Genomic DNA, 27,832 nt, shown 5'->3' on the forward strand with positions numbered 1-27,832 from the left:
TGTTGGTACAGCATGGATTGCATCGATTTCTATTTCCTAATACTCAAGAGTTCTTTGGCAACTTACAAAATCCTCAGTAAATCAATCTGAATGCTGGTAAATAGCATTTTATTTTTATTTAGCGCACTAGAGTCTAACCCAGGCTCAGTAAATGCTGGACAAGGTCTCGGTCACTGAGCGACAGCCCCATCCTTTGCAGACATTGTTAATATTTGCCTGTGTCTTCTACCTGGTGACTTTTCTCTTTCTACCGGCTTGTGTATAGAGGATTTGATTTTGTCCTGTCTCCTTCCTCTAGACCACAGCTTCACAAGAGCAGGGTTTTGTTGTTGTTGTTGTTGTTTCTCTTTAGCTCTTTTGTTACCTATTGTGGTTGAAGCATGTGAAACTGTGTTTGTCTCGGTGGGTAAAGATGATTGGTACTGAATTCCAGGACCTGAGTTCCGTCCCTGGAACCCATGTGGCTGAATCGAAGAGCTGATTTCTGAGAGTTGCCCTATAATCTCCACATGTACACTTGGGGACACACACAAAATTCTTTTAATGTCTTAAAATACCTATTTTAGGACTGGAGAGATGGCTCAGCCATTAAAGGCTATGCTCACAACCAAAAATATAAGAGTTTGGTTCCCAGCACCCACGACTGTCTATTCAGCCACAAGAAAAAAAAATCCATTTTAATGGTAGTTGTCAGTGCCTTTCATAGTAATAAAGATAGCATAACCAATTTTTTGTTTCTCTTGACATGATTTTTATATATTGTTTAATGCTTATATCACAGATCTTTAATATTATTTAATTGATAAAATAACAAAGAAAATATATAGCTAGTTCTTTCTCTTTCTTTAAGGAAGGTTATAACAAATGAATTTTATGAATTATTACTTAATAAATTGCTATTTGAAATTAACTAGCTAGGTATATCTGTTTACAGCTATAGTTCCAGCACTCTGGGGGCTAAGGAAGGAGGATGGTTAGGTAAGGGGCCAGCCTGAGCTACACAGTGAGTTCCAGGCCATCCTGGGGTACAGAGACACTGACTTTGTTGTTGTTGTTGTTGTTCTTTTTTCTTTTTTTCGAGACAGGGTTTCTCTGTAGCTTTGGAGCCTGTCCTGGAACTAGCTCTTGTAGACCAGGCTGGCCTTGAACTCACAGAGATCTGCCTGCCTCTGCCTCCCGAGTGCTGTGATTAAAGGCCTGTGTCACCACTGCCTGGCGATACTGACCTTTTTTTTTTTTAAACCAAATAAATTACCTGACTGAACACTTTTTGGAAATTCTAATGCAGCAGAACATTGTGTTCCTGTAATCTTGGGAATTGGGTAATAGATACAGGAAATGCCTATCTCTAAACAACATTTAAAAATAATTGCAAAGCAGTCCTTTCAATCTGTGTCTTCTGCTGCTGACTTAGCCACTGTCTAAGTATGTAAGGACTTCGGTGTTATGTTTCAGGGCAATAGTGTGGCTGCAGAACCGACGAGAAGCCACAGTGGAGCGAGCAAGGACCACCAGCAGTGTGCGGAGAGACGACCCTGGGGAGTTCAGAGTTGGTCGGCTCAAGCACGAAAGAGTGAAAGTTCCACGTGGTGAATCCCTGATGGAGTGGGCTGAGAACGTCATGCAAATACACGCAGATCGGAAATCAGTTCTAGAGGTAACCTCATGTAAAGTAAAGCGTTTTGGTTTTTTATGGGAAAGAACGCATGGGAACCAGGGAAGCCATCATCACTGTGTAGACCATGGCAGACAACAAGAGGATTTCCTCCCTCTGTGCAGAGGCTTTCTTCCAGGCACAGCATCTCAGAGTGCCTCCCCTCTTCCTCTCTTGATTATCAACATCTGCGCTGTGAGACTGGGCAGAGCATACAAAGGGTCCGTTTTTGGCTAGCTACATTGTACCTTTCCATTAAGCTGTGCTTTTGTAGTATTGCTTCCCCTAAAGTGTGGTGGTGTTGACACCACAGCAGCGGGCAGTACTTACAGCAGGGATGCTGCTGTGGGCATTTCTGTGTCTTACCCCATTTACACAGTGACCTGTCATGGATGTGACTATCACAGACTGGTTACATCAGATGTCATAAGTCTCTAGATGTACAAGGTTTCATTACTGTTGCTATCTATAGATCAGGCCTGCCTCTGCCTCCTGAGTGCTGGAATTAAAGGTGTGTGTCACCACCGATTGACTCATTTAAGTTTTTGTGAAAATTTTCCTATCATTTTTGCATCAGATAGAGTGTATTCAGAAGCCTCCAAGGTGATTGCTTAAAGTCACAACTGTAGAATTTAGGTGTTTGGTCATAAAAACCCAGGTGGAAAAAAACCTATATACCATCCTTGCTTTAAGTAAATGGTTGAGATTTGGTTTCCTCTGATGGAAAGATCTGATTTAATTATTCTGCTGAGTCATGAGATACAGTCTCCAGAACAAGTAGCTAATGCATGCACAGTGCTTAGCGCAGTGCCTGATGGGCCACAGAGGGAAATGAGAGCTCTAGAGTCCCAGAACCCTGTTCTGAAAAAGGAGATGGGTGCTCCTGGATCCGGGCAACGGAACTGATTCATTTGAAAGAGGGCCAGGAGTGGTGGCGCTTGCCTTCCCGTGAATTTGAGTCCTAGGATAGCTAGAGCGGTTATACAGAAAAATCCTGTCTCTAAAGAAAAACACCAACAAAACAAAACAAAATGATCCACAAAGTGACCTTTTCTTTACCATTCTATCGTTTTTAGGTTGAATTTTTAGGAGAAGAAGGAACTGGCTTGGGACCCACTTTGGAGTTTTATGCACTTGTGGCAGCCGAATTCCAGAGGACTGACTTGGGGACTTGGCTCTGTGATGACAACTTCCCCGATGACGAATCTCGTCATGTGAGACTGAGTTTTTATCTTGTGGTTTGAGTTATGGTTGCTTTCACAAAATGTTAAAATATTGCTGTGCCGAGTTTTTTGGCTATACTTGGTTTTGAACTTTAAAAATTTTTTTTTTACTTTACTTTATGTATATGAGTATTTTCTACATGTATGTACATGTATGTGCCACACGTGTGCCTAATGCTGGGGGAGAGCAGATGTGGCCATTGTCTTACCTGGAACTGGAGACACAGAGGGCTGTGACCACCATATGAGTGCTTGGAACTGAACCCAGGTTCTCTGCAAGAACAGCCAGTGTGCTCTTAACCTGCTGGGCCAGCTCTCGGGTTCTCTGGCTATACTTTTAAAGATTGTTGTTTATTTGTTTATTTAAGACCCCATCCCCACCCCCACTACTGAGGGTCAAACCCAGTGCATTATGGACACTAGGAAACCAGTTTACCACAGAGCCACATTGGCAGCGCTTGTTTTTCAAGAGAGTGTGAGTGTGACGTGTGTGGAGATGCGGGGACAACTTTCAGAAGTTGGTCTTCTGCTGCATGTGGGTCCAGGTAGTGCGCTCAGGCCAGCAGGCTTGATGGTGAGTGCTGTTACCAGCTGAGTCGTCTTGTTCACTCTTAAGTTTAGTGTTGCATCTGTGGACAAGTGTATGCATGCACTACTGTGTACACATGCTGTGTTGTCTGTGGAAACCAGCTTGTGGGAAGAGTCCATTCTCTGCTTGCTCCATCGGGGTCACAGATACTGAGCTCTGGTAATTAGGTGTGGTGGCAAGAACTCTAACACAATTAACCGTCTTGACAGCCCTAGTTTTGGTTTTTGGTCTCACTTTTTTCCCAGACTGGCCTCTACTTTTATTATTGAATAACCTTAGTGCCATTAAAATATTTAAGGATTAAATTTGGTTGCCAAAGTTAATTAATGTTCATACATCTTTAAATGACTAAATTTTTAAAAAGTGTTTCATGTTTGTGAATCTTTTAGATGGTAATAGAAGGTTTGATAACTATTTTTTATGTATTTATTAATTTATTGTGTTTCCTTTAACACCTAGGTTGATCTTGGAGGCGGGCTGAAACCTCCTGGATACTACGTGCAGCGGTCCTGTGGGCTGTTCACAGCGCCGTTCCCGCAGGACAGTGACGAGCTGGAAAGGATCACAAAACTCTTCCATTTCCTTGGCATTTTCTTAGCCAAATGTATTCAAGACAATAGACTGGTGGACTTACCTATTTCTAAGCCTTTCTTTAAACTTATGTGCATGGGGGACATTAAAAGCAATATGAGCAAACTGATCTATGAATCACGAGGCGACAGAGACTTGCACTGTACAGAAAGTCAGTCGGAAGCGTCCACAGAAGAAGGTCACGACTCTCTCTCAGTAGGGAGCTTTGAAGAGGACTCAAAGTCAGAATTTATCCTCGATCCCCCTAAACCCAAACCTCCAGCTTGGTTTAATGGAATTTTGACTTGGGAAGATTTTGAACTAGTAAATCCGCATAGGGCCAGATTTTTAAAAGAAATTAAAGACCTTGCTATCAAGAGGCGCCAAATTTTAGGCAATAAAAATCTTTCTGAAGATGAGAAGAACACAAAGTTACAGGAATTAGTGCTCAAGAATCCATCAGGTTCTGGACCTCCGCTTAGCATCGAGGATTTAGGGTAAGATTTATGTATTTATTCTTTGTCCTAACAAATGAGGAATTAAAGGTTTCTGTTTCTCTGTCCCTGCGGGTCTCTAGCATATGAATAGAGGCTGGAGCCCACTGGACGCTAGAGGGTAGTGGGGATCTGTTGGACTCTGATTTATTGTTACTGTAGAAGATAATTCTGTGTTGGGTGGATGGCTCGTTCCAAATGGTGCTGGCCCAGTGTGAGTGAAGTGCCTGTGGGCACGTGTCTGTAATCCCAGTCTGGGAGCGTGGAGGCAGGAAAATGAAGAATGTAAGGTTATCTTTCGCTACATAGAATGTTTGTGGCTAGCCTGGTATACATAAGACGTTGCCTTGAAAGAGAAAAAAACAAACATTAATCAAAGTTTTTGAGGATTATCTGATTTTTCAAATATGATAAATTTGTATCTTGTATAAGAAAATTCAAAGCCAATATATGGACAACTTTCAGTTAATGTGTGTAGCCTACTGTGTAAAAGTCAGTAATGATTGGCATGTAAACCTCTGTTGGCTGTGTTGACTAACTCTGATCCTGCAGCTCTAGTGCATTTCTTTCTGTGCAGAAAATTGTCATACCTTCTAGTACATTTGCGGATGTTTTGAATGTTTGCTAGTAATTGTGAGAATTAGACACTCATAATGCTACACGAGTGTTTTCGTCATAGGTGGGCCACATAAACAAGGTAGGCTTCATACAATTAAAGTGAACTTAAAATTCTGTCATTTGATTTCTTCATTGTATCTTTCCTATATTTACCTGTTTTTAGTCACAGATATTTACCATTATGATACTCAGTAATGCAACTTGCTGTACAAGTTTGAAGCCAAGCAGTAGTATGTTGTTTGTGGCGTAGTAAAATGTACCATCTAGATTCGTTTAAGTGTAGTTTATGTTTGTGCAACATGTCTAGCGGCACATGTCTGAGACTTGTCTATCACTGGTTAGGTGACTGCCAGCTGTGGCGTGTGCCTTTCATCTGAGCACTTGGGGGTGAGGCGGGCAGGTCTCTGAGCTCAGCAATAGTGTGCTCTACAAAGTGCGTTCCCAGCCACATAGCTACATATGGAGATGCTGTCAAAAAAAAAAAAAAAAAAACCAAAATCAAAGTGTGAGATAGCTATATATTAAAAGATTGTTTTCCTCCTACATATACTAAATATACACTTTGTATACATTGTGAATAACAGGTGAAGCAATAGTTTCTTCCCTGGGAGATGGGCCTTATAAACATGCTCTTATAATAATTCATTATGGAAATCATGAGTCTGGTAATTTTTTTCCTTAAGGATCAAGTAAAACATGGCAAGCTATGTTTTCATGTTGCCTTTGCAAAGTCAGACAGGTTTGCAAGCATTTGGTCTAATAGTTTTCATGCACCGGGTTTTTCCCTTAAAGACTCAGCCTCTTACACAAGGGTCTGGGTTTGATCCTCAACATTTCCAGTAAATGAATAATGAGATGTGGGTGTGCCTGATTTTACTGTCTGCTGGTGTGCAGGTTTGTGTTGGTGGAGCATGGGAGCATTTATGATTTTTGTAGCACTGATATATGTAGCATACTTTCTTTTGTGCCACCAGCCAGCTCCCCATCATGACATGGATAGTTATTAATTATGAATGCTTGGCTTTATCTTATCTTCCACTCGGTCTTATAACTTGTTTTAACCTGTTTCCTTTTATCTACGTTTTGCCTTGGGGCTTTTTACCTTTACATAATTTAATAAATCAGTGTAAACAAATGTACCACATCTTTGCCTAGTTAAAGTGATAGTCCACGGTGGTCCTAATCACTGCATAGTAATCGAATCTTTTTGAACTTTCAGTTTAAATTTCCAGTTCTGCCCTTCTTCGAGAATATACGGCTTCACAGCTGTGGATCTCAAGCCAAGCGGGGAAGATGAGGTAAAGTTTTGCTCCTAGTGCAGTGGCTGGGCTCCGGAAGAGCCTCTTGTGTAAACAGCTGGAATGAGCTAATGCTGCCACCTTCCTTACAGATGATCACAATGGACAATGCAGAAGAGTATGTGGATCTGATGTTTGACTTCTGTATGCATACGGGTATTCAGAAACAGATGGAAGCCTTCCGAGGTAATTTTAAAGGACCGCGCATCCCCTGCGAGTATCACTGAATTGGCCCTGGGTTCTGGTCCTCAGATAGTTAGGTAGTTAGATCCTGCAGCGTAGTCAGGACAGGTTTGAACACTTAAGCGATAATATACCTTCACCCACTCCTAGAGGGTGGAGACTTCTGGCTCTCATGCTCATTTCTTCATTTGTAAATGGACATGAGTTTGTACACGTGCGATAGTGCACGATGAGGGTGAATTGCACTGTAGTTCACTTGAAAGCATGAACACAACCTTGGCTGCTTTGTGCCCCAGCTGTTAAGGTCAGACTGGAGAGCTGTGGTAACGAGGATCTGGCTGTGGACTGTAGTGACCAGATACTCTTCTGCTCGCGTTTGTGATGTTGAGCATCGGTTTTCTTTGTGTGTGTGTGTTGAGGGGGGGAGGCGGGACACACGGTCCTCTGCAGCTTGTGGTTGTGGGGGGGGGGGAGGATGGCCACCGTCCTGCAGCTTTTGGATTCTAGTTGGGCCCTTTTGTCATCATGTCTTAGGAACTGAGTTGTGTGCTTTGTTTTTTTGCTGTTTGTGTGTGTTTTGGTGTCTCTGTGATGTAGATGGGTTTAATAAAGTTTTTCCAATGGAGAAATTAAGTTCCTTCAGCCATGAGGAAGTCCAGATGATTCTCTGTGGAAATCAGTCACCATCCTGGGCAGCCGAGGACATTATCAATTACACTGAACCCAAGCTTGGCTATACACGTGACAGGTACGTACTGCTAATTTCCAAGGAATAACCTCTTTCATGTCTAAAAGTCCACTGGCAGCTTTTCTAAGAACTCTTAATTTAGAAAACTACATTCACAGTGTGTACCCAAGCAGCGGGGATGGCAAGATGGCTGCCGCGGGGCTCTGAGAGCATTCGCATGACTAAATCACGGCTCCTGCTTCGGCTCCTGTTCTCAGAGTTTAGTTGTTGTTTGTTTGTTTTTGGAGACAAGGTTTCTCTGTGTATCTCTGAGTGTCCTGGAACTCTTCTGTAGACCAGGTTGGCCTTCAACTCACAGAAATCCGTTTCCCTCTGCCTCCCAAGTGCTAGGATTAAAGGCATGTGCCACCACCACTGCTGACTAGTCATTATTTTGGGGGGTTTTGTTGTTGTTGTTTGTTTGTTTTCCAAGACAGGGTTTCTCTGTGGCTTTGGAGCCTGTCCTGGAACTCGCTCTGTAGACCAGATTGGCCTCAAACTCACAGAGATCCGCCTGCCTCTTCCTTCCGAGTGCTGAGATTAAAGGCATGGGCCACCACCTGGCAAGTAATTTGTAAACCCTTAGGCTACATTGCATTGATATTAATATTTACTGAAGTGTAACGGAGAAGCACGCAGATTGTATATCCAGCTTCAGGAATAAATGTAAGAAACAGTTTTAGAAGTCCAAGTGGAAGCATGGAGTTCTGTACACCCTCTCTGGACTGGCTCCTTTTAGCAGGGTGATTATACAACCCATCTGCCTGTGGCAGATAGTAGTAGTTCCCTTCGTTGGTAGGTAGTGTTTTGTTTTACTTCTGTAAACTATGTTACGAGATTGTATTATTTCACTGATGGAAATGATCAAATGCACTCTAATAAATGTAGCCTTCCCTGGTAATGATGCAAGTGTATGTATCTTAGACTGATTCTGAGCCTGTTGTTTGTTTAATCTTGTCCTGCTCTGGCAGGAGAGGCAGCCTACCTAACTGGGTAGTTGTTAGCAGTCTTGTTCTGCTACTATGTGTATGCTGTGTGTGGGGTGTGGGAGGGTGTGCTGTTGACTCACAAGGCAGGCTTGTTTCTCTAGCATATGTATATTGCTGGGTGGGGTGGCGGGGGTTGTTGATGCACAAATAGTATAATGGTGTGTCTTGGTTCATTCCGTCTATGGCCAAATGAACATAGCTGTGTTTTTGTTCTTTCAGCCCTGGTTTCCTCAGGTTCGTGAGGGTTTTGTGTGGCATGTCCTCAGATGAAAGGAAAGCGTTCCTGCAGTTCACCACTGGCTGCTCAACTCTGCCCCCGGGTGGACTGGCCAACCTGCACCCCAGGCTCACAGTCGTGCGAAAGGTACAGACCAGCTGGTGGAGAATCCAAAGGGAACCTAATGCCATTCGGATCCGGAGGCAATAAGAGAGGCGCTCATGCTGTTGTTTTCCCTTTCCTGCTGCAGGTTGACGCTACCGACGCAAGCTATCCGTCAGTCAATACCTGTGTCCATTATCTGAAGTTACCTGAATATTCTTCTGAGGAGATCATGAGGGAGCGCTTGCTAGCTGCTACAATGGAGAAAGGCTTTCATCTCAATTGAGGTTTGAGATGCACAAAGAGACAGCAGAGACGGGGCCGGGAGAAGCCTCTTGCTTTGTTGCGGAGAAGTGTGATCCTCACACTAATGACGTTTGCCTTGTTGTCCACCAGGAAGGCTTCGAGAACACCTGGAATAGGTTCCTTAGCTGCTAATGACAAAGTAAATCCCTTCCTACCCAGCCAGCAGGTCCCAGCACAGGCACTGTGCTGCTTTTCAAGGGCTCACGGGACTGGAAAGGTGGTTCTGCCTAACTGTGTACCAAGTGTCCGCGCTTCATACTCCACACACTACAGTTGCCGTCACTCATCCCTGTTTGCTGGCTTCTTAGCTACTTGGTCAAAATCCTGCTTCCTTAAAACATAGAGTGTTAATGGGCATCTCGAGCTTTTTCTTTTCCTTTTTATGCTGCCTGCACTACCAGAGTGTTCTAGTGTTCTCTGTTGTCCAGCCCAGAATCATGCACAGCCTTTTAGTTCTTTGAGGTGGGAGTTCATTTTTTCCTAAATACCATTCTATAAAGATGGAATTCTGAAGTGTGTTTGTGCAGCTCAAAAATAAAGCTATATTAATGGAGGGAAACACTGGTCTCGGTGCAAGGCACACTCGCAGCAACGTTTATGTTTGGTTGTCTTTTCTTTGTATATTATAAACATTTATTTAACTTGTTGCAGTTGGACGTGAATTTCTGAAATGTATGCTCAACAATAATCATTAAAGTGTTTGCAGCGTAGAAAACTGTGTCGTGCCGCTGTTTCCCTGCAGCCAGCAGACCTAAGAACTTCACTCCTCACCGTTGCTTGTAAATTCCTTTAAAAAAATAAAAATAAAAATAAAATATGAAACAAAAGCGTGGCGGTGGTGGCGCCGCCTTTAACCCCAGCACTCGGGGGACAGGCGGGCGGGTCTGTGAGCTCAGAGCCAGTGTAGAACAGCCAGAGCTGTGACACAGGGAAGCCCTGTCTTGAGAAATCAAAAAAAAAAAAAAGATAGACAAACCAAAAAGAGGTCAGGAGTAACATATAAATACTAAGCTGAAGCCAGGCAGTGGTGGCTAACGCTTTAATCCCAGCACTTGGGAGGCAGAAGCAGGTGGGTCTCGGGGGTTCATAGCCAGCCTGATCTACAGAGCGAATTCCAGGGTTGTTACACAGAGAAACCCTGTCTCAAGAAACCAAAAGAAAAAAAAAAAAACAATAAGCTGAAAGCTAATTGACATACTCAGGACCTAATGCTCTAAACTCTGAGTCTGTGTGAGCTTTGCCCTGAAATCTACGTCACCTTCCCAGGTAGATCTGTGTGTTCTCTCAGATCTCTTCCTCTATGCCTAGAATCTCTGGGTCTACAGATTGTAGCTTTGCTATCATTTTTTAATGGCTAGTATCCACATAAAAGTGAATTTCTCTTTCTGGGTCTGGGTTACCTCATTTTCACTGATTAGGGAGTTGTTCAGTTTCCAGGAGTTTAAGCTTTCTGTTGTTTTGCTATCCAGTTTTAATCTGTGGGTCTGATATGATGCAAGGAGTTTTCTTGTATCTGTGGAGACTTATTTTGTGTCTAAGAATATGATCACTTGTGAGATGCAGAGAGAAAGGTACATTCTTTTGTGTTTGGGTGAAATGTTCTGTGAGTATCTGCTGGGTCCTTTTGGTTTATAACATCTGTTGGCTCCGTTGTTGCTGTTCAGTTTTTGCCTGGATGACATGTCTGTTGGAGCGAGTTGGATATCGAAGTGTCCCACCATCAGTGTATGAAGGTCAGTGTATGACCTCTAGCAGTGTTTCTTTTACAATCTTTGGTGTCTTTGCATGTAGGCCATGGATGTTTAAATTAAAAGTACCATCTTGGTGGCGCTTTCCTCTGATGAGTATGTAGTATCCTTCCCTATCACTTCTGCTAAATTTTAGTTTGAAGTCTATTTTATTAGATATTAAAATGGCTACACCAGCTTGTTTCTTAGGTTCATTTGCTTGGAATATCTTATTCCAATCCTTTACCCTGAGGTAATGTCTATACTTGATGTTGAAGTGTGTTTCTTGGATGCAGCAGAAGAACGGATCCTGTTTTGCATTTATTCTTTTAGTCTGTGTCGTGTGTGTGTGTGTGAGTGTTGGTGTTGTACCTGCATGAATGTCGTCTGACAGTGTCAGATGCCCTCGAACTGGAGTTTACAGTTGTGAGCTGCCATGTCGGTGTTGGGACTTGAACCCTTGGAAGAGCAACCAGTGCACTTAATTGCTGGCCATCTCTCCAGTCCCTATTTGTGTCCTTTTATTAGGGTATTGAGAGATAGCAATGACCAAAGATTGTTGATTTCTGTTATTTTGATGGTGGTGGTTGTGTGTGTTTCCCTTTCTTTGATTTTGAATAAAAATTATTTATTCCCTGTGTTTTCATGGTTGTAGCTAACCTGCTTAGGGTGGGGTTTTCCTTCTAGCACCTTCTGTAGTATTGGGTTTGTAGACAAATGTTGCTTAAATTTGGCTATGTCGTGGAATATCTTATTTTCACCATCTATGATGATTGAAAATTTTGCTGGGTATAGTAGTCTGTCTGGACTGGCATTTGTCTCTTAGATTCTGCAGCACAGCTGTCTAGGCCCTTCTGGCTTTTAGAGTCTCCATTGAGAAGTCAGGTGTGATTCTAATCCATCTGCCTTTGTATGTTACTTGGTGTTTACCTTGCAACCTTTGGTATTCATTTTTCTTTAGTGTTTTTATGTGGCAAGGAGACTTCTTTTCTGGTCCAATCTGTTGGTGTTCTGTACCTTTATAACCATCCCCTTCTTTAGGTTAGGAATTTTTTCTTCTGTTTGTTTTTGTTTTTGCTTTTCAAGACAAAGTTTCTCTGTGTAGCCCTGTCCTGGAACTCACTTTGTAGACCAGGCTGGCCTTAAACTCACAAAGATCTGCCTTCCTCTGCCTCCTGACTGCTGGGATTAAAGGTGTGCACCACCGCTGCCTGGTTCTTCTGTTATTTTGTTGAAAATAATTTTCTGGGCCTTTGAGCTGGGTTTCTTCTTCACCTATTCCTATTATTCTTAGATTTGGTTTTTGATAGTATCACTGATTTCCTGGCTGTTCTGTGTCAGAAGTTTTAGATCTAACATTTTTTTAAGTGATGGATCCATTTTTTTTCTGCCCTATCTTCAGCACCTGAGACTCTTCCATCTCTTGTATTCTTTTGGTGAAGCTTGCTTCTGTAGTTTTTGGATGAATTCCCAAAATTTTTTCAATTCCAGAATTCCCTAAGTTTCAGTTTGCTTGGGGGATTGGATCTGGGGAAACCCGTGGGTGAAGCTCTGCCTACTTTTCGTTTTCAGTTACTCAGTTTTATGAAATTACTATGAGAAGAAATTTCTATGTGGAATGCAGTTGGTGAGAAGAGAGCTATAAAACTATGTATTCATGTTCGTGTGACTTCCATGTTTAGTTATAATCTTTAGCTAAAAATAAACACTTATTTAATTTTTAAATGTTATTGAGACAGTTCTTCCTCCCAGGCTGGCCTGAAGCTCATGGTATAGCCCAAGCTGGCCTCACACTTCATGCTCCTGCTGCTGCTGCCTCTTGAATGCTGGGACTGCAGGTGTGCACTGTGGGGCCTGGCTAACGTTAACTTTTTTACAGAGATCTGCCTGCCCCTGCCTCCCAAGTGCTGGGATTAAAGGTGTGTACCACCACCACCCAGGGGGTGAATTTCCAGAGTCTTTTTGTTACCACAGTTGCTTTAGCAATAATAATAATAAAAAGCCTTTATTTTTTTTGTTTTGCCTGCAAATAGGATTTGCACCATGTGTGCAGTACCCGTGTAGGCCAGAAGAGGGCATCAGAGTCCCTCCTTCCCCCAAAATGGTGTTAAAGATGATGGTGGTGAGCCACAGTGTGGGTGCTGGGCATTAACCTGTGTCCTCTAGAAGAGCAGCCAGCGCTCTTAACCACGAGGCCATTTCTCCAGCTTCCCACAGTGGCTTCCGGAACACATGTGAAGTTGCTCAGTACTAGGTACATTACCTTCCATAGGAGACAGCTCAGACTACTGCCAGTGTTTTCGTCCTATGTAAGAATCCTCAGGGGTGTGGTTGAAGGATGATTTATTTCACAAATGCCACATTATCTGCAGTGTCCTGCCCACATCCTCCTGGAGGCTTGAAATCATCCCTATGTTGCTGTACCCAATACTGGGTAAATCTTATGTAAGAAAACTCCTAAAAGTATTCAGATGTGAGTCTGCTCTTGGTTGAACCCTTTTCTATGGAACCAGTGTGGTGACTGTGACTTCATCAGCTTCACAGCTGAATGGGAGAGTAAGGTTAAGACATGCAGGGCTGGAGAGATGGCTCAGTGCCATCTCGGAGTTGGCTGAGAGCACTGGCTGCTCTTCCAGAGGACCCAGGTTCGATTCCCAGCACCTACGTGGCAGCTCACAACTGTCTGTAACTCCTGTTCCAGGGCATCCAGCACCCTCCCAGACACATACATGCAGGCAAAACAGCAATGCACATAATACAAATAAATTTTAAAAAGGGTTAAGACAGAACAGCAACATTTCTGTATATTACCTATGTTTTCAATCAGAAAAGTAAAGGATGTTGTTATTTGTTTTTTTAACTTTTCAGTCATGGCTATACAACTAAAACCCACACTAGAATTCAAACCCACTTATGTGTACAATATTGCCATTAAATTTCTACAGCACCCTTGTAAGTGGTGAAGTTTGTGAAGGTCACGTGGATGGTGGGGTGGCAAATCATGGCCTGCTGATATGGTTATTATCAGCCACGAAGTAAATGTGATCTTAAAACAGTTTGTCTTGTTTTCAAACACTGAATCGGGAGGGGTGGATAATGCATGTGCCATGACACGTATGGGATTAGAGGGGCGGATAGTGTATGTGTATCATGACATATATGGGATTGGAGGGACGGATAGTGTATGTGTATCATGACATATATGGGATTGGAGGGGTGGATAGTGTATGTGTATCATGACACATGGGATTGGAGGGGCGGATAGTGTATGTGTATCATGACACATATAGGATTGGAGGGGTGGATAGTGTATGTGTATCATGACACATGGGATTGGAGGGGCGGATAGTGTATGTTTTATCATGGCAAACATACAGGATTGGGGAGGGGTTGATTGGATAGCGCATGTACCATGGCACACGTATGGGATTGGCATGGATGGCACATGTACAGAGGTACAATTTCTAAGTAAGAGGTGGTTTCCTCCAGCTGGGTGTGATGGCCTACACTGTTAATCCGTTAATCCCAGAGGCAGGTGGATCTGACTTCCACCCAGGGAAGCCAGTGAAATCCTGTCTAAAAAAAAAAAAAGGAACTAGTTTTCTCCTGCCATATAGGTCCTGGGAATCCATCCGGGTCACCAGGCTTGGTGAGCACCTTCACTCACTGGCCCCAGGTTTTAGATGGTAGAAAATATAGGTAAAAGTAGTACTTTATTAACACCTGTCTTCAAGACCTCTCTGACTTAGGCCGGCCTCAAACTCAGTGTAGCCAAGAACGATGTTGAACTGACTCCCCTCCTCTGTCTCCCCAGTGTTGGGGTACAGGCCACTGTGCCTGCTTCATGTAGTTCCAGGGCTCAGACCCTGTATGCTAGACAAACATCCTACCGACACCCCCAGTCATGTTCTTTAACTTATGGACCACGTGTGGGTGCTTCTGCACTCACAGCTACCGTGGGTTTATCTGAGGGGTCCTCCTGGATCGGTTTTCCTAGTGTCACTGCGGGCACTCAGCTGAAGGGAGGTGGTGGTTGCACAACAGTTATTGACAGCCGGTACACAGCTCGCTTTGAGTCGGGCGATCAGACAGACCGGGGTCTCCAAGTACAGTTAAGCTCGTCAGTGTATTTTCCTATGGTATCTACTTAATTTTTTAAAAAAACTTTAATGTTCTCTAAAGGTATAAAATCTGTGCCAAGATAAAATTCATCTGCTATTTTAGTGTGACCCAGAAGTTAATTCTGTCCACTCCCTAGCCGCTGTGGTGCACCAGTTTCTGCAGTCCCCTCTGTATGCTGCTGATTAGGGCCGACCAACTAGGGCAGTGTTTCCCTGCTGCTGATGCTCAGCAAGACGTCGAAGGGCTTTGATCTAGGTGGGGCTTTCCCCAGATCCCGACGACTCCATGCCTACCTTGTGTGTTGTTCCCACGGGCCAGAAGCCTTCCCTGTGCCTTTCCAAATTAGTGCAGAACAACTGTTTTGCTTTGGAGTCTAATAGGACTAGTGTTCTGGTCTTTGCAGAGTTTTCGGAAAGGGGCCACCTCCTCTCTGCACCCTTACAGGAGAGCAGCACATAGCTGCACCGAGCACTGAGACGGGGAAGAACTCTTGAGTACTGCACGGGTCCACGTATGTCTGCTTCCTCCATTGCACACCGCTCTCCACACCGGGGTGCACGAAGATGCTCTAGATAAACCAGCTCAATTTCTGTTGTCTGAGTGGAAAGAACATTTAAAAGGCTCTTTTTTTTCGGGTGGGGGCGGGGGGAGGCAGGGTTTTCTGTCGTGGCTCGGTTGACTTCTGAGACATTGAAGGTAGAGTTAGACCGGACTTGTGCCCTCTCCTGCGGCACGTGTGGTGAAACTGGAGTGATTGAGAGATGAGATGCTCGGCAAGCACGCCACAAACGTGAGGAAACTGTCCTGTGTTTTTAACAAATACCTGATTTTAAAAGCAAATGTGTGCTAATTTTAAAAGCAAAATTTTTGAATAAGAGGAAGGAAGATACTATTTCGCATCAACCTGAGGAGATTGTTTTGGTTTTATTTCTTGGAACTAAAGTAAATGAGCTTAGTAGGACCCAGGTTTTTCAGTGCCATACCCAGATGTGTAACATGCGACCCCAGATCTTGGGAGGGGTAGGCAAGAGGATTTGGAGTTCAAGGTCATCCTCAGCTACAGAAGATTTTGGGGCCATTCCTGGCTACACTGAAACCCTGTCTAAACCAGAAATAATAATAAAATATGGCATAATAGTAGCTGTCAGAGCTCTCGTAATGCTGAGCCATTGTTTCACGGTAGCATCATAAAGTTAATGACATGATGCCCTCACAGTTGCTAAATATCCCTAAAAAAAAACAACTTCCAGAAACTGGCAAATAAAACTGAATTTCCCAGGTGTGTGTGGAATGAACTGTTGCTTTTTGGTTTTGATTTTCATTTAGAATTTTGCTACATAGCTCAGGTAGGCTCAGAACTCACAAGGTCTTCCCTGTGTACATCCCAAGCTGGAGGCCCTGTGCATAACCCGGTATAAAGTAAAATAATAATAATAAAAAATAGGGCTGGAGCCGGGCGGTGGTGGCGCACGCCTTTAATCCCAGCACTCGGGAGGCAGAGGCAGGCGGATCTCTGTGAGTTCGAGACCAGCCTGGTCTACAAGAGCTAGTTCCAGGACAGGCTCTAAAGCTACAGAGAAACCCTGTCTCGAAAAACCAAAAAAAAAAAAAAAAAAAAAAAAAAAAAAAAAAAATAGGGCTGGAGAGAAGGCTCAGTGGTCAAGTGCTTGTACAAGCTTGAGAACCCTAGTTCAGGACTTCAGGACTCAAGCAACAAGTCAGCCAGTGCATGCTGGCCAGACAGCCTAGCCAATCAGGGAGCTCCCGGGTCCAGCGAAAGACCCTGCTTCAAAAAATGAAAGATGGGGAGTGCAAGATAGATGTGATCAAATATATTATTGTATACATATGTGATCAAATATATTATTGTATACATATGTGAAGTTCTCAATTAGACTATAAACACAGGGGCTGGAGAGATGGCTCAGAGGTTAAGAGCATTGCCTGATCTTCCAAAGGTCCTGAGTTCAATTCCCAGCAACCACATGGTGGCTCACAACCATCTGTAATGGGGTCTGCTGCCCTCTTCTGGCCTGCAGACATACACAGAGACAGAATATTGTATACATAATTAATAAATAAATAAATAAATAAATATTTAGAAACAACTGAGGGAGATACCAAGGTTGACCTCTGGTCTCTACACAAACATGTCCACACACACACACTTAAAGAAGGGGGAGGGGTGCCCAGGGCCGGGTACCACAGTGATGAGAGTGCTTGAGGCTGTGAGGAGAGAGACAGCAAGCAGTGTTACTCAGACGCCAGGCAGGCAAGTCAGTTAGAAATTTATTGGCTAAAGGACAGCTGCCATCGTTCTGCCACCACGGCCCTGCTGCTCCCACGGAAGGAAAACATCTGTACAGTTGCCATGTGAAACCTTGGCTCTCTGCTTAGAGAAAAAGTTTCTTTGTACACAGAATTGTTTTCTCCTGAGGAGTCATGGGGAACAGCCACCGCCAGCTCTCGGAAGGCTGCATGGTTCGCGACGTCTTTGGCGTGCCCGCCATTCCGGCCTTGCCTGGCAGTTGTCCTCAGCTGTCCGACATCTTGTCGAGGATCAGGAGAGGGGCCAGGATTCTCGCTCTGTTAGTTTCCACAATGCAGCCGTTCAGCAGCATCTCGTCCAAAATGATGTGGACTTTATCCAAATTAAACATTATCTAGGTTATATTAAGGAAATTAGTTTGAGAATTTAGTAAACCTAAATAGTAACATGGCTTAGCCTGGCATTTTCCTGGTAAATAGGCCCAAACATGAGTTTTGTTTGTTTTTAAGCCCTTAGTAGAGATTACCTTCACATATATGTACACACCTAGATTCATCTTGGCTAAAGCAAGTTCAATAAACATATTGAAATGAAACAGCTCTTTCAATTATGTTTATGTATGTATGTGTGTGTATGTATGTATGTGTGTATGTACATACGTATGTATGTATGTGTGTATGATTTGTGCTCTGGATGGAACTCGGCCTCGCACGCGAGGCAGTACTCCAGCACTCAACACCCCATCCTGAACAGCACATTTTGTTAACCAGAGTGGGCTAGAATCTAAATGCCAGAGCACAGAGCAAGTAACATTTTAGCCAGAAAACGACTTGACCTCAGTAACACACAGCCGGTTGAATGCTCGCCGTGCTCAGGGCACTGATGGATGCATTCATTTATTACCACAGTCTTCTCTGCAATCCTCAGTTACTCGGAAGCAAATGGGACAAGCCGGAGCTGGGCTGCACACTGACTGCTCCAGTCTCCAGGATTCTCGTGAGCCCCAGACTCCAAGTCACCACGGTCTATCAGCCCCCAGGGCGCTACCTACCCACAAGCACCCTTCTTGGCCTGCACCTCAGCTGTCTTCTTTGCCAGGCAGAAGAAAAATAGTACAAAGGAGAAAGGAATAAAGGAGGGGAGGCATGCTAACTAAACTCGCCCAAGGACGAAAGTTCTGAGTTTCACACATGGAGAGTTCCAACACTTGAATTATGAAGTCTTTACTTGGTCGAGCACTTTATGGAAAACCAGTCTCTGTGGGGGAAGAAGAGGGCACTGGGCAGTCAGAAACCAGAAAGAGCCATACTCTCTGAGAACGCATTCATCTGGGTGGCTAACTCGAGCAAGATGGCTGCAACGCTTAAACGTTTCTTAATTTTATATTCGAAACCTGAGATTCTGGTTTTAAAGAGCTGGTTTGACAAGGCTCATAGGTGTGGATGGGTCCATTCTATCTTGATTGAAGGTTAGAGAGTTAGAATTTCTGTTCCTTCAAGGTTATTGTCAACAGGTATGGCTAATATCCAGACCTGGTATTTCAGGTATTGAGAAGTAATTACGTTTCTACCTCAAACAACAGTCTAAGGGTCCAACTAGGTTCCTGCTCCCTTAGGAAGCCAGCTATGGATTCCACCCAGGGAGTGGTTAGCCTACAGAATGGTCTTGGGTGTGACCGTTACTTGTCTTGTTCTGGCAATAGACAGTTTAACTAAGAATGTAGCCTGAAATCCTTCAACTGGTCTGTTCATTCCTTGTAGCATGTGAGTTTAGTTTTTGTTGTTGTTGTTTGTTTTAAATCTTACTCCTACCTTTTGGGGTGGGGCATTTAAGCAAATGGAAATTAAACACGGGAGATCTCGGTATTCGCTGGAATTCCCTCTCAGAACTATCCTACACTTCTGATTTAGTATTTTCACTTGGGTCTTCATTACTTTTTTTTCTTGTCCCTGTGCCTCTGCCCTAACGAGTGGCATCCTTGTGGACGCTGGTCTCCGACACTGGCTGAAAAGAAACAGCTGATTCAAATAGACAACCTTCATTCAACAAATGGGTGATTGATTAAATGTACCTGTGAGTTTGTAATTATGAATCTTTACAAAACAAATCATACCCTGATTTTGTTCAATTCCTGATGGCCAAAGTCCCTCTCTGTTGTGTTTGTTCGGTGAAGTCTGTCTACAGAGAATGACTTTCGAGTTCCATCAGACTCTTAACATCTCATTAAGTTCTCTGCAAATAGCTTGCTAGCAGAAGCCGATGGGAACTGTCCTTAAGTGGCCCAGAAAAAAGAAAAAGCTTTGCTCTGATATACCTATTAATAATGTCTTCCAATTATATAGATGATTGCTTTGTCCCAGGCCAAAGTAGGGCTGGAATGAATGTTAGGCTCAGCCCTGTTCATCAGAACCAGCAGCCAGAGTTTACAAGCTGAGACAAAGTGGCAACTCATCAGGCAAAAGCAAGAGCTGAGGGGCTGGGGATCCGGCTCAGTTGCCAGAGCTGGCCTAGCAGCACGAGGTCCTGTACTTGACTTCCAGCACCCCGTAAATAAGGCGTAGGAACACACACCTGTGACCTCAGCTCTCGCAGGTGAGGATGGAAGGATCAGGAGGCCAAGGTCATTTGGCAATTAGAGGTCTGCCTGGGATACATAACAGCCTGTCTCAAAATAAAAAGGGATTAAGCAGCACAGATAGCAGAATGGAAAAGACCCCTGAGCCATCTGGAGGTACTGAGGGCAGTGGAGGCCTAGCTACGGATCTTACTTGACATATGAAGAAACTTAATTTTCTCTGTTTGTCAACCTGTCCCATCTTCAGCAAATAAATGACCATTGTTCAGGTGTCCCCTTGAGCCTGTTTTGAAATTCGAATCGTGATTTATTGCTGAATCATGTCAACCACTGGCACCACCAGATTGCTAGGACAAGGTCCTTGGGCAAGCCTGACTTCCCCAACCTCCTGGAAACATGAGTTAGTCGGTGAGGTCATGCTGTACCCTAATGATCACCCAGTTGTTCATGAGCAAAAACCATAGACCAGATCCCAAATGCAAAGCAAAGGCCTGAAAGCTGATGCCCCCCTAAATCACATGACTCCTTTAAAATAAAAATCCAGCTGTCCAGATCTTGATTTGGTTTATGAGCAACTTGTACACATGGGTGGAGCCAAGATTAGTGGCATTTGGGCCATATGCCAGGGACCAAAAGAGTATCATATCTGCCAAGCCTCAAGGCACTAGACACAAGCAAGTACTTTAGCTCTGTCTGAACAGGAGGAGGCAGGAAGACATTGGACTGTGCTCCACTGATTCAAGTGACCTGGGAGAGAACTTCCTTCAGACAGGATTGAACATGACCAACCCCCAAAACTACAAACACCTTCTCAAGGAGCACCCTGACTAAACCCCATGTTTCCCAACCTGAACCCCAAGAACCTTGTGGGATGTCTATGAAAGGCAGGCTGGGCTGGGGCATCAGAGGTGTCCTACACAAAATGCTCATCTCTGCCTCCTAAAACATGTTTCTCACAGGACGTTTTAGTTTATTTTCCTCCACACAGGCTCTTAGGTGGTCTGCCTGGCCTTGACCTTGTTATGAAGATGAAGATGGCCCTGAACCCCTGATCCACCTACCTCCACCTTCTTCCTAGTGCTGGAATACAGGTGGGAACCCTACATGGTCGTACCCAGCCCTACGTGGTCGTACCCAGCCCTACATGGTCTTTTAATACCAATGTGATGGTTAATTGTCCTTTAATGAATGAGAGAACAGAGCAAACCAGAGTCAAGTGGAACTTTCAGAACAACTGGCCCAGCCCAGACACTAAATTGGCTGAGCCAAAGAGATGGCTCAGCAGTTACCAACACACACATGGCAGCTCACAACCATCTCTAACTCCAGTTCCGGGAGATCTGACACCCTCTTCTGAATTCCTTGGGCACTAGTCACGCATGAGACACACAGGCATACATAGAGACAAAACACCCATACACATAAAATAAGTCTAAAAACAAACTGGTTTAAGTATGAACGTCTGGGTCTGCCTGTACTTCTTTCTCACTTCCTTAGCTGAGACTGGACCCAGTCTTAGAAAGGCTAGGCTGGAGCTGTTCCAGTGAACCACACGAGGACAAATGAACCGAAACTCCTTTTGCTTCTCATAACTTGCTGTTACGGTTTTTGAGTATCAAAGGAGTAGGGCAAGGCAGAGAACACACTTACAGAGTTGGATGTGGGGACTCACACGGTAACCCTAGTACTTGGGAGGCTGAGGAGGATTGCACAAGTTTAAAGCCAGTCTGGGGTACATAGTGATTTCCAGGCCAGCCTAGGCTGCAGAGCCTGTCCCCTCAAACTAAGTCAGTAACTAACTAACTAAACACAACACAGGAGATGCAAAAGGGAGAAGGTTATGGGAGTCGGAAGAGGCTGGAAGCGGACTCTGGGATCTGTGCCACTCACATCCCTTCCTCGGGAATGCGGACCCCTCGGGAACAATATCTGAGACCCTCACTATTGGCAGAGGGGCTTCTGGAGCACATCCAGGTGGGAAGCTGAGCCCGCACTGGGATGGCAGCCCTGAGCAATGCCTGCTTTCCTGGTCACTATCCCCGCAGTCCTTGTTTGAAAAAATGGCTGCGGTCTCTTATTCCATCAGGCTGAGAGTATCACCTGCGCGGAGAAGTGGTCTGGTTTCTGGACCTATGACGGACACAGGCTTTTAGGATATTAGTGCAGAAACTTCCGCCGGGCTCTGGGTCTCAAGTACAGCGTGTCCATGGATCTCAATGGTGCCAGCCAAGCAGTCCTTGTCTAGCGATGAGCTCTGCCAGATGGTGCAGACTCAGAGACGGCACACAACACTGACGTCATTCCTCGCCACCCACACTCACTCAGTGGTAATAAGGAAAGCATGAAGCAGGTGCCTTTGCAGACCCGCAGCAGCTCTGGAGTGTCAGTCAGTGCCCTCTGCCTTCTGTATGCCCAGCATGATGCACACACAAAGGACAGGAAGGCCGGTGAGCACCTCCAGAGGGGAAGCTGCTGAAAGACTCAGAATGGGGTTCTCAGAAGTGCAGGGCCCTACAGGGACCTTAATTACCCAGGGCAGAGAAAGTGCTGCTGCATCCTATGCTTGCTACGGCAAAGCCAGATGTTGGGTGCTGGGAATCAAGCCCAAGGCTTTGTGTAGCCGGGCAAGTGCTCTCCACTAATCTACATTTGCAGCCCTTTCTGTTTAAGGAGTGGACCCCACAATGACGGGTGAGCTTTTCTACACCTTTCTTTATGTGCACAGTAGGTGCACACCGCACAAAGGAGTGCTGGTTACCCATGCCACTAATTACCCAACTGCTTAACATGGGGCTGGGGACAGCTCCTTTGAATTCTGAAGTGTTTATGGTTGATCATGCTTTAGGAAATTCAACAACTGGTGTCTAGAAAAAAACAATCTTCATCAATTTAAAGCAAGCTATGTGATGGGGTCAACTCTCTATGGAAATATGTCTTCTGCAACACCACCCTGGCGGGGGGGGGGGGGGGGGGAAGGATGCTGCGAGGAGCTTAATCCCCATGGAGGTGACTTAGGTCACTGAGGTGCTCAGTCTCAGGTGGGCAGTTTGCCCACCGGGCACCACTGCACCAAGGGGTTTTACATATTGGAAAAGGGCTTCAACAAGCTAGAATTCCTGAGCTGCTTTCCCCTGATTGGAGCATTTCTGTTTAAATCCCATCTGTCTGGTTCTGTGCATCTCAGCTGGAAGTAGAAACAGTAGTGTGTGCTGGAGAGGGATGTAAGTGACCCAAGCTGGCTTTGCAAGGGGCTTCTTGAGAACTAGCTGACCAGAACGAATTTTTCCTTCCTTCCTTCCTTCCTTCCTTCCTTCCTTCCTTCCTTCCTTCCTTCCCTTCCTCCCTCCTTCTTTTCTTTCTTTCTTTCTTTCTTTCTTTCTTTCTTTCTTTCTTTCTCTCTCTCTCTCTCTCTTTCTTTCTTTCCTTCTTTCCTTCTTTCTTTTTGCTTTGTTTTTCAAGACAGGGTTTCTTTGTGTAACAGCCCTAGCTGTCCTGGAACTCGCTCTGTAGAAGACTGGCCTCAAACTCACAGAGATGCACCTGCTTCTGCCTCCCGAGTGCTGGGATTAAAGGCGTGCGCCACCCCCACCCAGCCCAGGAAGGCTTTCACCCAGCACTCCAGACTGTGGGCTGTGAACATGGGAGAACCAGGGCGCAAGTGCGGCAGTGCTCCTTCCAACCCTGTGGCTCTAGAGCCCAGTCCCGGAAGCAGTAGCTGAAATCGCGGCTTCTGTGGCACTGAGAGCAGACTGCAGCATATTGCCCTCCCCTCAGAAGTGGAAACTAGAGTGGAGCCTCGTGGATTGCTGATTCCCTGCCACGAGACTCTCTGTAGAAGTCCTCTGGGATAGATGGCTGAGGAGAGCCATGTGTGAGGCAAGCGAATCTTGGGTTTTGAATTTGCTGTTTTTGAGATGGTTCAAGGGATAGTAGCATTTTAAGAGAAGTTCCTCTGGACTGAAATACACAACATGGTGAGCAAAGAAAGGTGAAATGAAAGCGGGGGGGGGGGGGGCAGGTGTGGTGGCGCACACCTTTAATCCTAGCACTTGGAGGCAGAGAGAGGCAGGTGCATCTCTGAGAGTTCGAGATCAACCAGGGCCACCTGGTGAGTCTCTGTCTCAAGAAACAAACAAACACAACAAATAAAAGGTAAAGGATGAAAAAAAAACCCAAATTGTGGGTCTTGGTGGGGAAAATAAGTTGCAACTAGAAAGCTGGCCATTCCAGGAGTCTACAAAGACGAACACAGCTGCCCCTCTGCAATAAACGCTCGTTAGCATAAGCTACTCCAGCACAAACAGCATAGCCCCAGTCCGCACCGTGCTGCCTTCTTATCTGACAGACGGACATGGAAGAAGCCCTTCCTTAGGTGTCGGAGTCCCTGGAGCCATGGCAAGAGCCCCATCCAGGCTGAGAGGGCATTTCAACTCTTCTAGTCTAATTATCCCTCGGAAGTAAACGTGTCTGCTCACAAGGCCAGAGCAGATCTTGAATGTTTAACTCCAGGAGCATCTGCTAGCTCCTGCCATTCTCATGACTTTTAAAGTATTTTTTTAAAGCTTTCTTACTTCACTGTCCAATTAGGAACAGATTTATTTTGAATTGCTTTCAATGGCTTCATTAAGACAGAATGTCACAGGGCTGGGGAGATGGCTCTGTGGTTAAGAGCTCCTCCTGTAAATTTGGGTTCGATTCCCAGCACCCACCTGGTGGATCACAAACCACCTGTATCTCTTGGTCAGGGGACCTGACCCCCTATTCTGGCCTCCAAGAACACCAGGTGCAGACACACACATGGCACAGAACAAAATAATTATTTAAAAAAATGCCACAGACACTGTCTAGCCTCAGCTTCTTGGGTCATAGATTTAGGTCACTGGCCTCTAGAGGGCAACCACCTTTCCTCAAATTCTCGGGCTACCACCAGGAGAGGGTGGATGGCTGTTTCTGCAGAAGAGTGTGCTGGGCAAACAAACACTGATTCTGCACAGCGGCACCTCTGTGTACCTACTGCAGGAAGCCCCCACACATAAACATGCTGTGACCCGTGTATCAGTTACCTGCTAGTAGTATACACAAATAGTTGTAATTATTTTAGAGTTAAGTCTGATAAGTTTTCAAAAGATTTCCTTATCACTTTCAAGTGATAGGTAGATTTTTTAAAATAAAGTATTTTTATTTTGCTTTATGCTTATGTGCACGAGTGGGTTTATCTATTTATTTATTTGCTTAGTGTCTCTTAGCATAGCACTGCCTGGCCTAGAATTCATTGTGTAGACCAGGCTGGCCTGAAACTCACAGAAATCAACCTATCTCTGCTTCCTGAGTGCTGGGATTAAAGATGTGTGCCACCATGTGCAGCCTGCTTTTGTGTGTTTATGTGCACGGCATGTGTCCGGGTGCCTAAGGAGTCCAGAAGGGGGCGTTGGAACCCCTGGAACTGCAGTGATGGGCAGTTGGAAGCTGCCCGGTGTGGGTGCTCATAACCAAACTGGGGTTCCCAGAGCGACAAGTATTGCTAATCACAGAGCCATCTCTCCAGACCCGAAGCAGGCTAGCAGGAAAAATACTCTTAGAAGTCAACATCTTATACTTCCAGAGACTTCTCAAAAGCCTGTGATTGCCTGCCCACCTCTGGGGTCCTGGGCATGCTTGCTTTGTTGTAAGGTGTGGGACTGGACCCAGGGCCAAGCACAGACGGGGCAGGTGTCCGCCTCGGGTGGCATTCTCAGCCCCAGAGACAGTTTTGACTTAAAAGAGAGAAAGAAAGGAAGTTTTTATGCCATAAAAGGAAAGTTAGGCCACGTCTCTAACCCTCCAGGTCATCCCTCAGAATGCCACCTTCCGTCACGAGGGGAATCAGGGAATTTACCCTGCAAGCTCAGAAAAGCACCTCTCCCTTGTGAAACATGTTTTGAACAAACCTATCTAATATGAGTAAGTTAAGTCAATATATAATATATATATATATATATATAAAATAGGGTTTTTTTTGTATCTGAAAAAAATTTATTGTGCCCTGAAGTTTTAATAAGAAGTAACAGTATGTGAATAAGCACATTGCCATGGTAATTATGAAATTCTGACAACATCAGGCAGGTCACTGTCAGGTTGCTGAGCAATATTTTCAAAGCTTTTCCCAGATTACCCAAGCTCCACCCAATATTCATCATCATTTGATGATGACTGGACTCGGCACCACTCTCTGAGCACAGCGGAACATCATTAGGAATCATGTCATTGCCTTTTTTGTGTGCTTGTCATGTTTGGTTCTATCTTAGTATCTGGGCTATCCAGGAGCTGGATCCTGGCTAATAGTTATTTTTTTTAACATAGAATTTATTTTTATTTTATGTGCATCGATGTTTTGCCTGCATGTGTGTCTGTGTGAGGATGTCAGATCCCCTGGAACTGGAGTTACAGACAGTTGTGAGCTGCCGTGTGGGTGTTGGAAATTGAACTTGGGTCCTCTGGAAGAGCAGTCAGTGCTCCTAACCGCTAAGCCATCTCTCCAGCACCATGTAATAGCTATTTTTGAATACCGCCACCTCATTGCTTTGTTAGGAGAGAAAGAAAGAGGGATCTTACAGAGCATTGTCTCTGAAGGGGGGGGTTGGGGGGGGTCTGCGAATCACTTGCTATGGGGCTGCCTCGGCAGGATGGCCAGCGGTTGGTGTCCTGGGTTCTGCCAAACCACCCTCCTGCATCCTGGTGCTTACCTGATTACACCTAGAGTGGGCTTTTCCACATAGCATGGGAAATGTTCTGAAAAAGGATACATCTAGTTCACTCTGAAAAAGAAAACAAAAACATACGGTGAGAAGAGGACCCCAGACAGTCCCGTCCCCTGAGCAGACAGGGACGGCTCTGCCTCCAGCCTGGAGCAGCAACTGCTGGAGCCCAGGGCGGGAACCTGGAGCTGGAAACTGAAAATGGGGGGAAAGGAAAAGAAAGCTGCAGGTTAGAGGATTTTTCGAGGTCAGAAAGTAGAGGGACAGCTGGGCTTGGTGGCTCATGGCTGTAATTCTGGGAAGCTGAGGCAGGAGGACTGTCTCAGTTAACAGAGTTAAGATCCTGTCTCAAAACACACACACACAAAGTAAGCAGGAGAATAATAAATTAAATCAACGTTTGTAGACAAGGGGTCATCTGACACACACACTGGAAGCCGCAGCCATACACCTTTGTATCCACTGATTTCCTTCTAGTTTATCTTAAGGAGGCAGGGAACACTGACAGAATAGTCAGTGTTATCAATGGCAAACTATCGATAACAACCCAAGAATCTATCAAGGGGGGCATTAGCTAAGTAAATTATAGCCAGCAGCAATTGATGATGTGAATGTTAATTATTGCTATACAAGCTTGAGTATCTCAGAGGTACAGTGCACCTGCCATTTTTAATGCCCTACGGTTGATCTCTACACTACAAAAATTAAATATTGTTGGACAGTGGTGGCATGTACACACCTTTGATCCCAGCACTGGGGAGACAGAGACCTGCGGATCTCTGTGAGTTCGAGGCCAACCTGGTCAATGAAGTGAGTTCCAGAACAGCCAGAGCTGCTACACAGAGAAACCTTGTCTCAAAAACAAAACAAAATAATAATAGTAATGATAATAACAATAATAAATGTTAAAAAGTGGTATGTAGTTAATCATTTTATTCAGGGATTCCATATCCACTGATTCAACCAAGCACTGTGAAATCCTTGGAACAGCTGTTTGTACTGAACATACACACTTTTTACTCTGCCGTGACTTCTTAGGTGTGATTACTCACACCTGTGTGCTAGGTGCTGTCAACACTTAGATGAGTCAGTTTATGGCAGTGTGTATGTATGTAGGCTATACGCACATATCAACCACTGTTCATGAGGGACTTAAACCTGTAGGGATTTGGTACCCACGAGGGTGTGGTGGGGGCCTGGAGCCCTTCTCCCAGCTCTGTCAGGGATATCCTGTGGACAGATGTACGTAGAGATGTCCATTCCCACAGTTACAGGTGGTGTGTTAAGTCTAAAGGGCAGATGTCCCTAATTGGTGGGCCAATGAGGATCTTCCACCCATCTTGAAAACATCGTATTGGGAGAGCACTTTCGGGTTCAGAGTAAAATTGAGATGAAGGTGTAGAAATATCTCACATGCATAACCTGCCCACTCCTC

At 44.8% G+C, this 27,832-nt stretch overlaps 2 protein-coding genes across 7 annotated transcripts in view; one reads left to right on the forward strand and one right to left on the reverse strand.

Moving 5' to 3' along the window:
- Hectd1 (HECT domain E3 ubiquitin protein ligase 1) overlaps nucleotides 1–9,919 on the forward strand; it is a 91,732-nt gene extending 81,813 nt beyond the window's left edge. For all 4 annotated transcript variants that reach the window (XM_038335702.1, XM_038335704.1, XM_038335705.1 and 1 more), the window contains exons 36-43: nucleotides 1,456–1,657; nucleotides 2,731–2,868; nucleotides 3,926–4,533; nucleotides 6,368–6,446; nucleotides 6,539–6,632; nucleotides 7,227–7,377; nucleotides 8,565–8,709; nucleotides 8,813–9,919. In XM_038335702.1, coding sequence (XP_038191630.1) covers nucleotides 1,456–1,657; nucleotides 2,731–2,868; nucleotides 3,926–4,533; nucleotides 6,368–6,446; nucleotides 6,539–6,632; nucleotides 7,227–7,377; nucleotides 8,565–8,709; nucleotides 8,813–8,950 — 1,555 coding nt within the window. In that variant the 3' untranslated portion in view covers nucleotides 8,951–9,919. The remainder of the gene's footprint in view (nucleotides 1–1,455; nucleotides 1,658–2,730; nucleotides 2,869–3,925; nucleotides 4,534–6,367; nucleotides 6,447–6,538; nucleotides 6,633–7,226; nucleotides 7,378–8,564; nucleotides 8,710–8,812) is intronic.
- Nucleotides 9,920–17,090: 7,171 nt separating this feature from the next.
- Ap4s1 (adaptor related protein complex 4 subunit sigma 1) overlaps nucleotides 17,091–27,832 on the reverse strand; it is a 43,604-nt gene continuing 32,862 nt past the window's right edge. For 2 of the 3 annotated variants that reach the window (XM_038337795.2, XM_038337796.2), the window contains exons 5-6: nucleotides 26,386–26,457; nucleotides 17,091–17,482 (exon numbers count right to left, since the gene is read on the reverse strand). In XM_038337795.2, the coding sequence (XP_038193723.1) occupies nucleotides 17,354–17,482; nucleotides 26,386–26,457 (201 nt within the window). In that variant the 3' untranslated portion in view covers nucleotides 17,091–17,353. The remainder of the gene's footprint in view (nucleotides 17,483–26,385; nucleotides 26,458–27,832) is intronic. The other variant, XM_038337797.2, reaches the window with a different exon arrangement.

This window comes from Arvicola amphibius, chromosome 7 (assembly GCF_903992535.2).
Source record: "Arvicola amphibius chromosome 7, mArvAmp1.2, whole genome shotgun sequence".
Taxonomy (NCBI): domain Eukaryota; kingdom Metazoa; phylum Chordata; class Mammalia; order Rodentia; family Cricetidae; genus Arvicola; species Arvicola amphibius.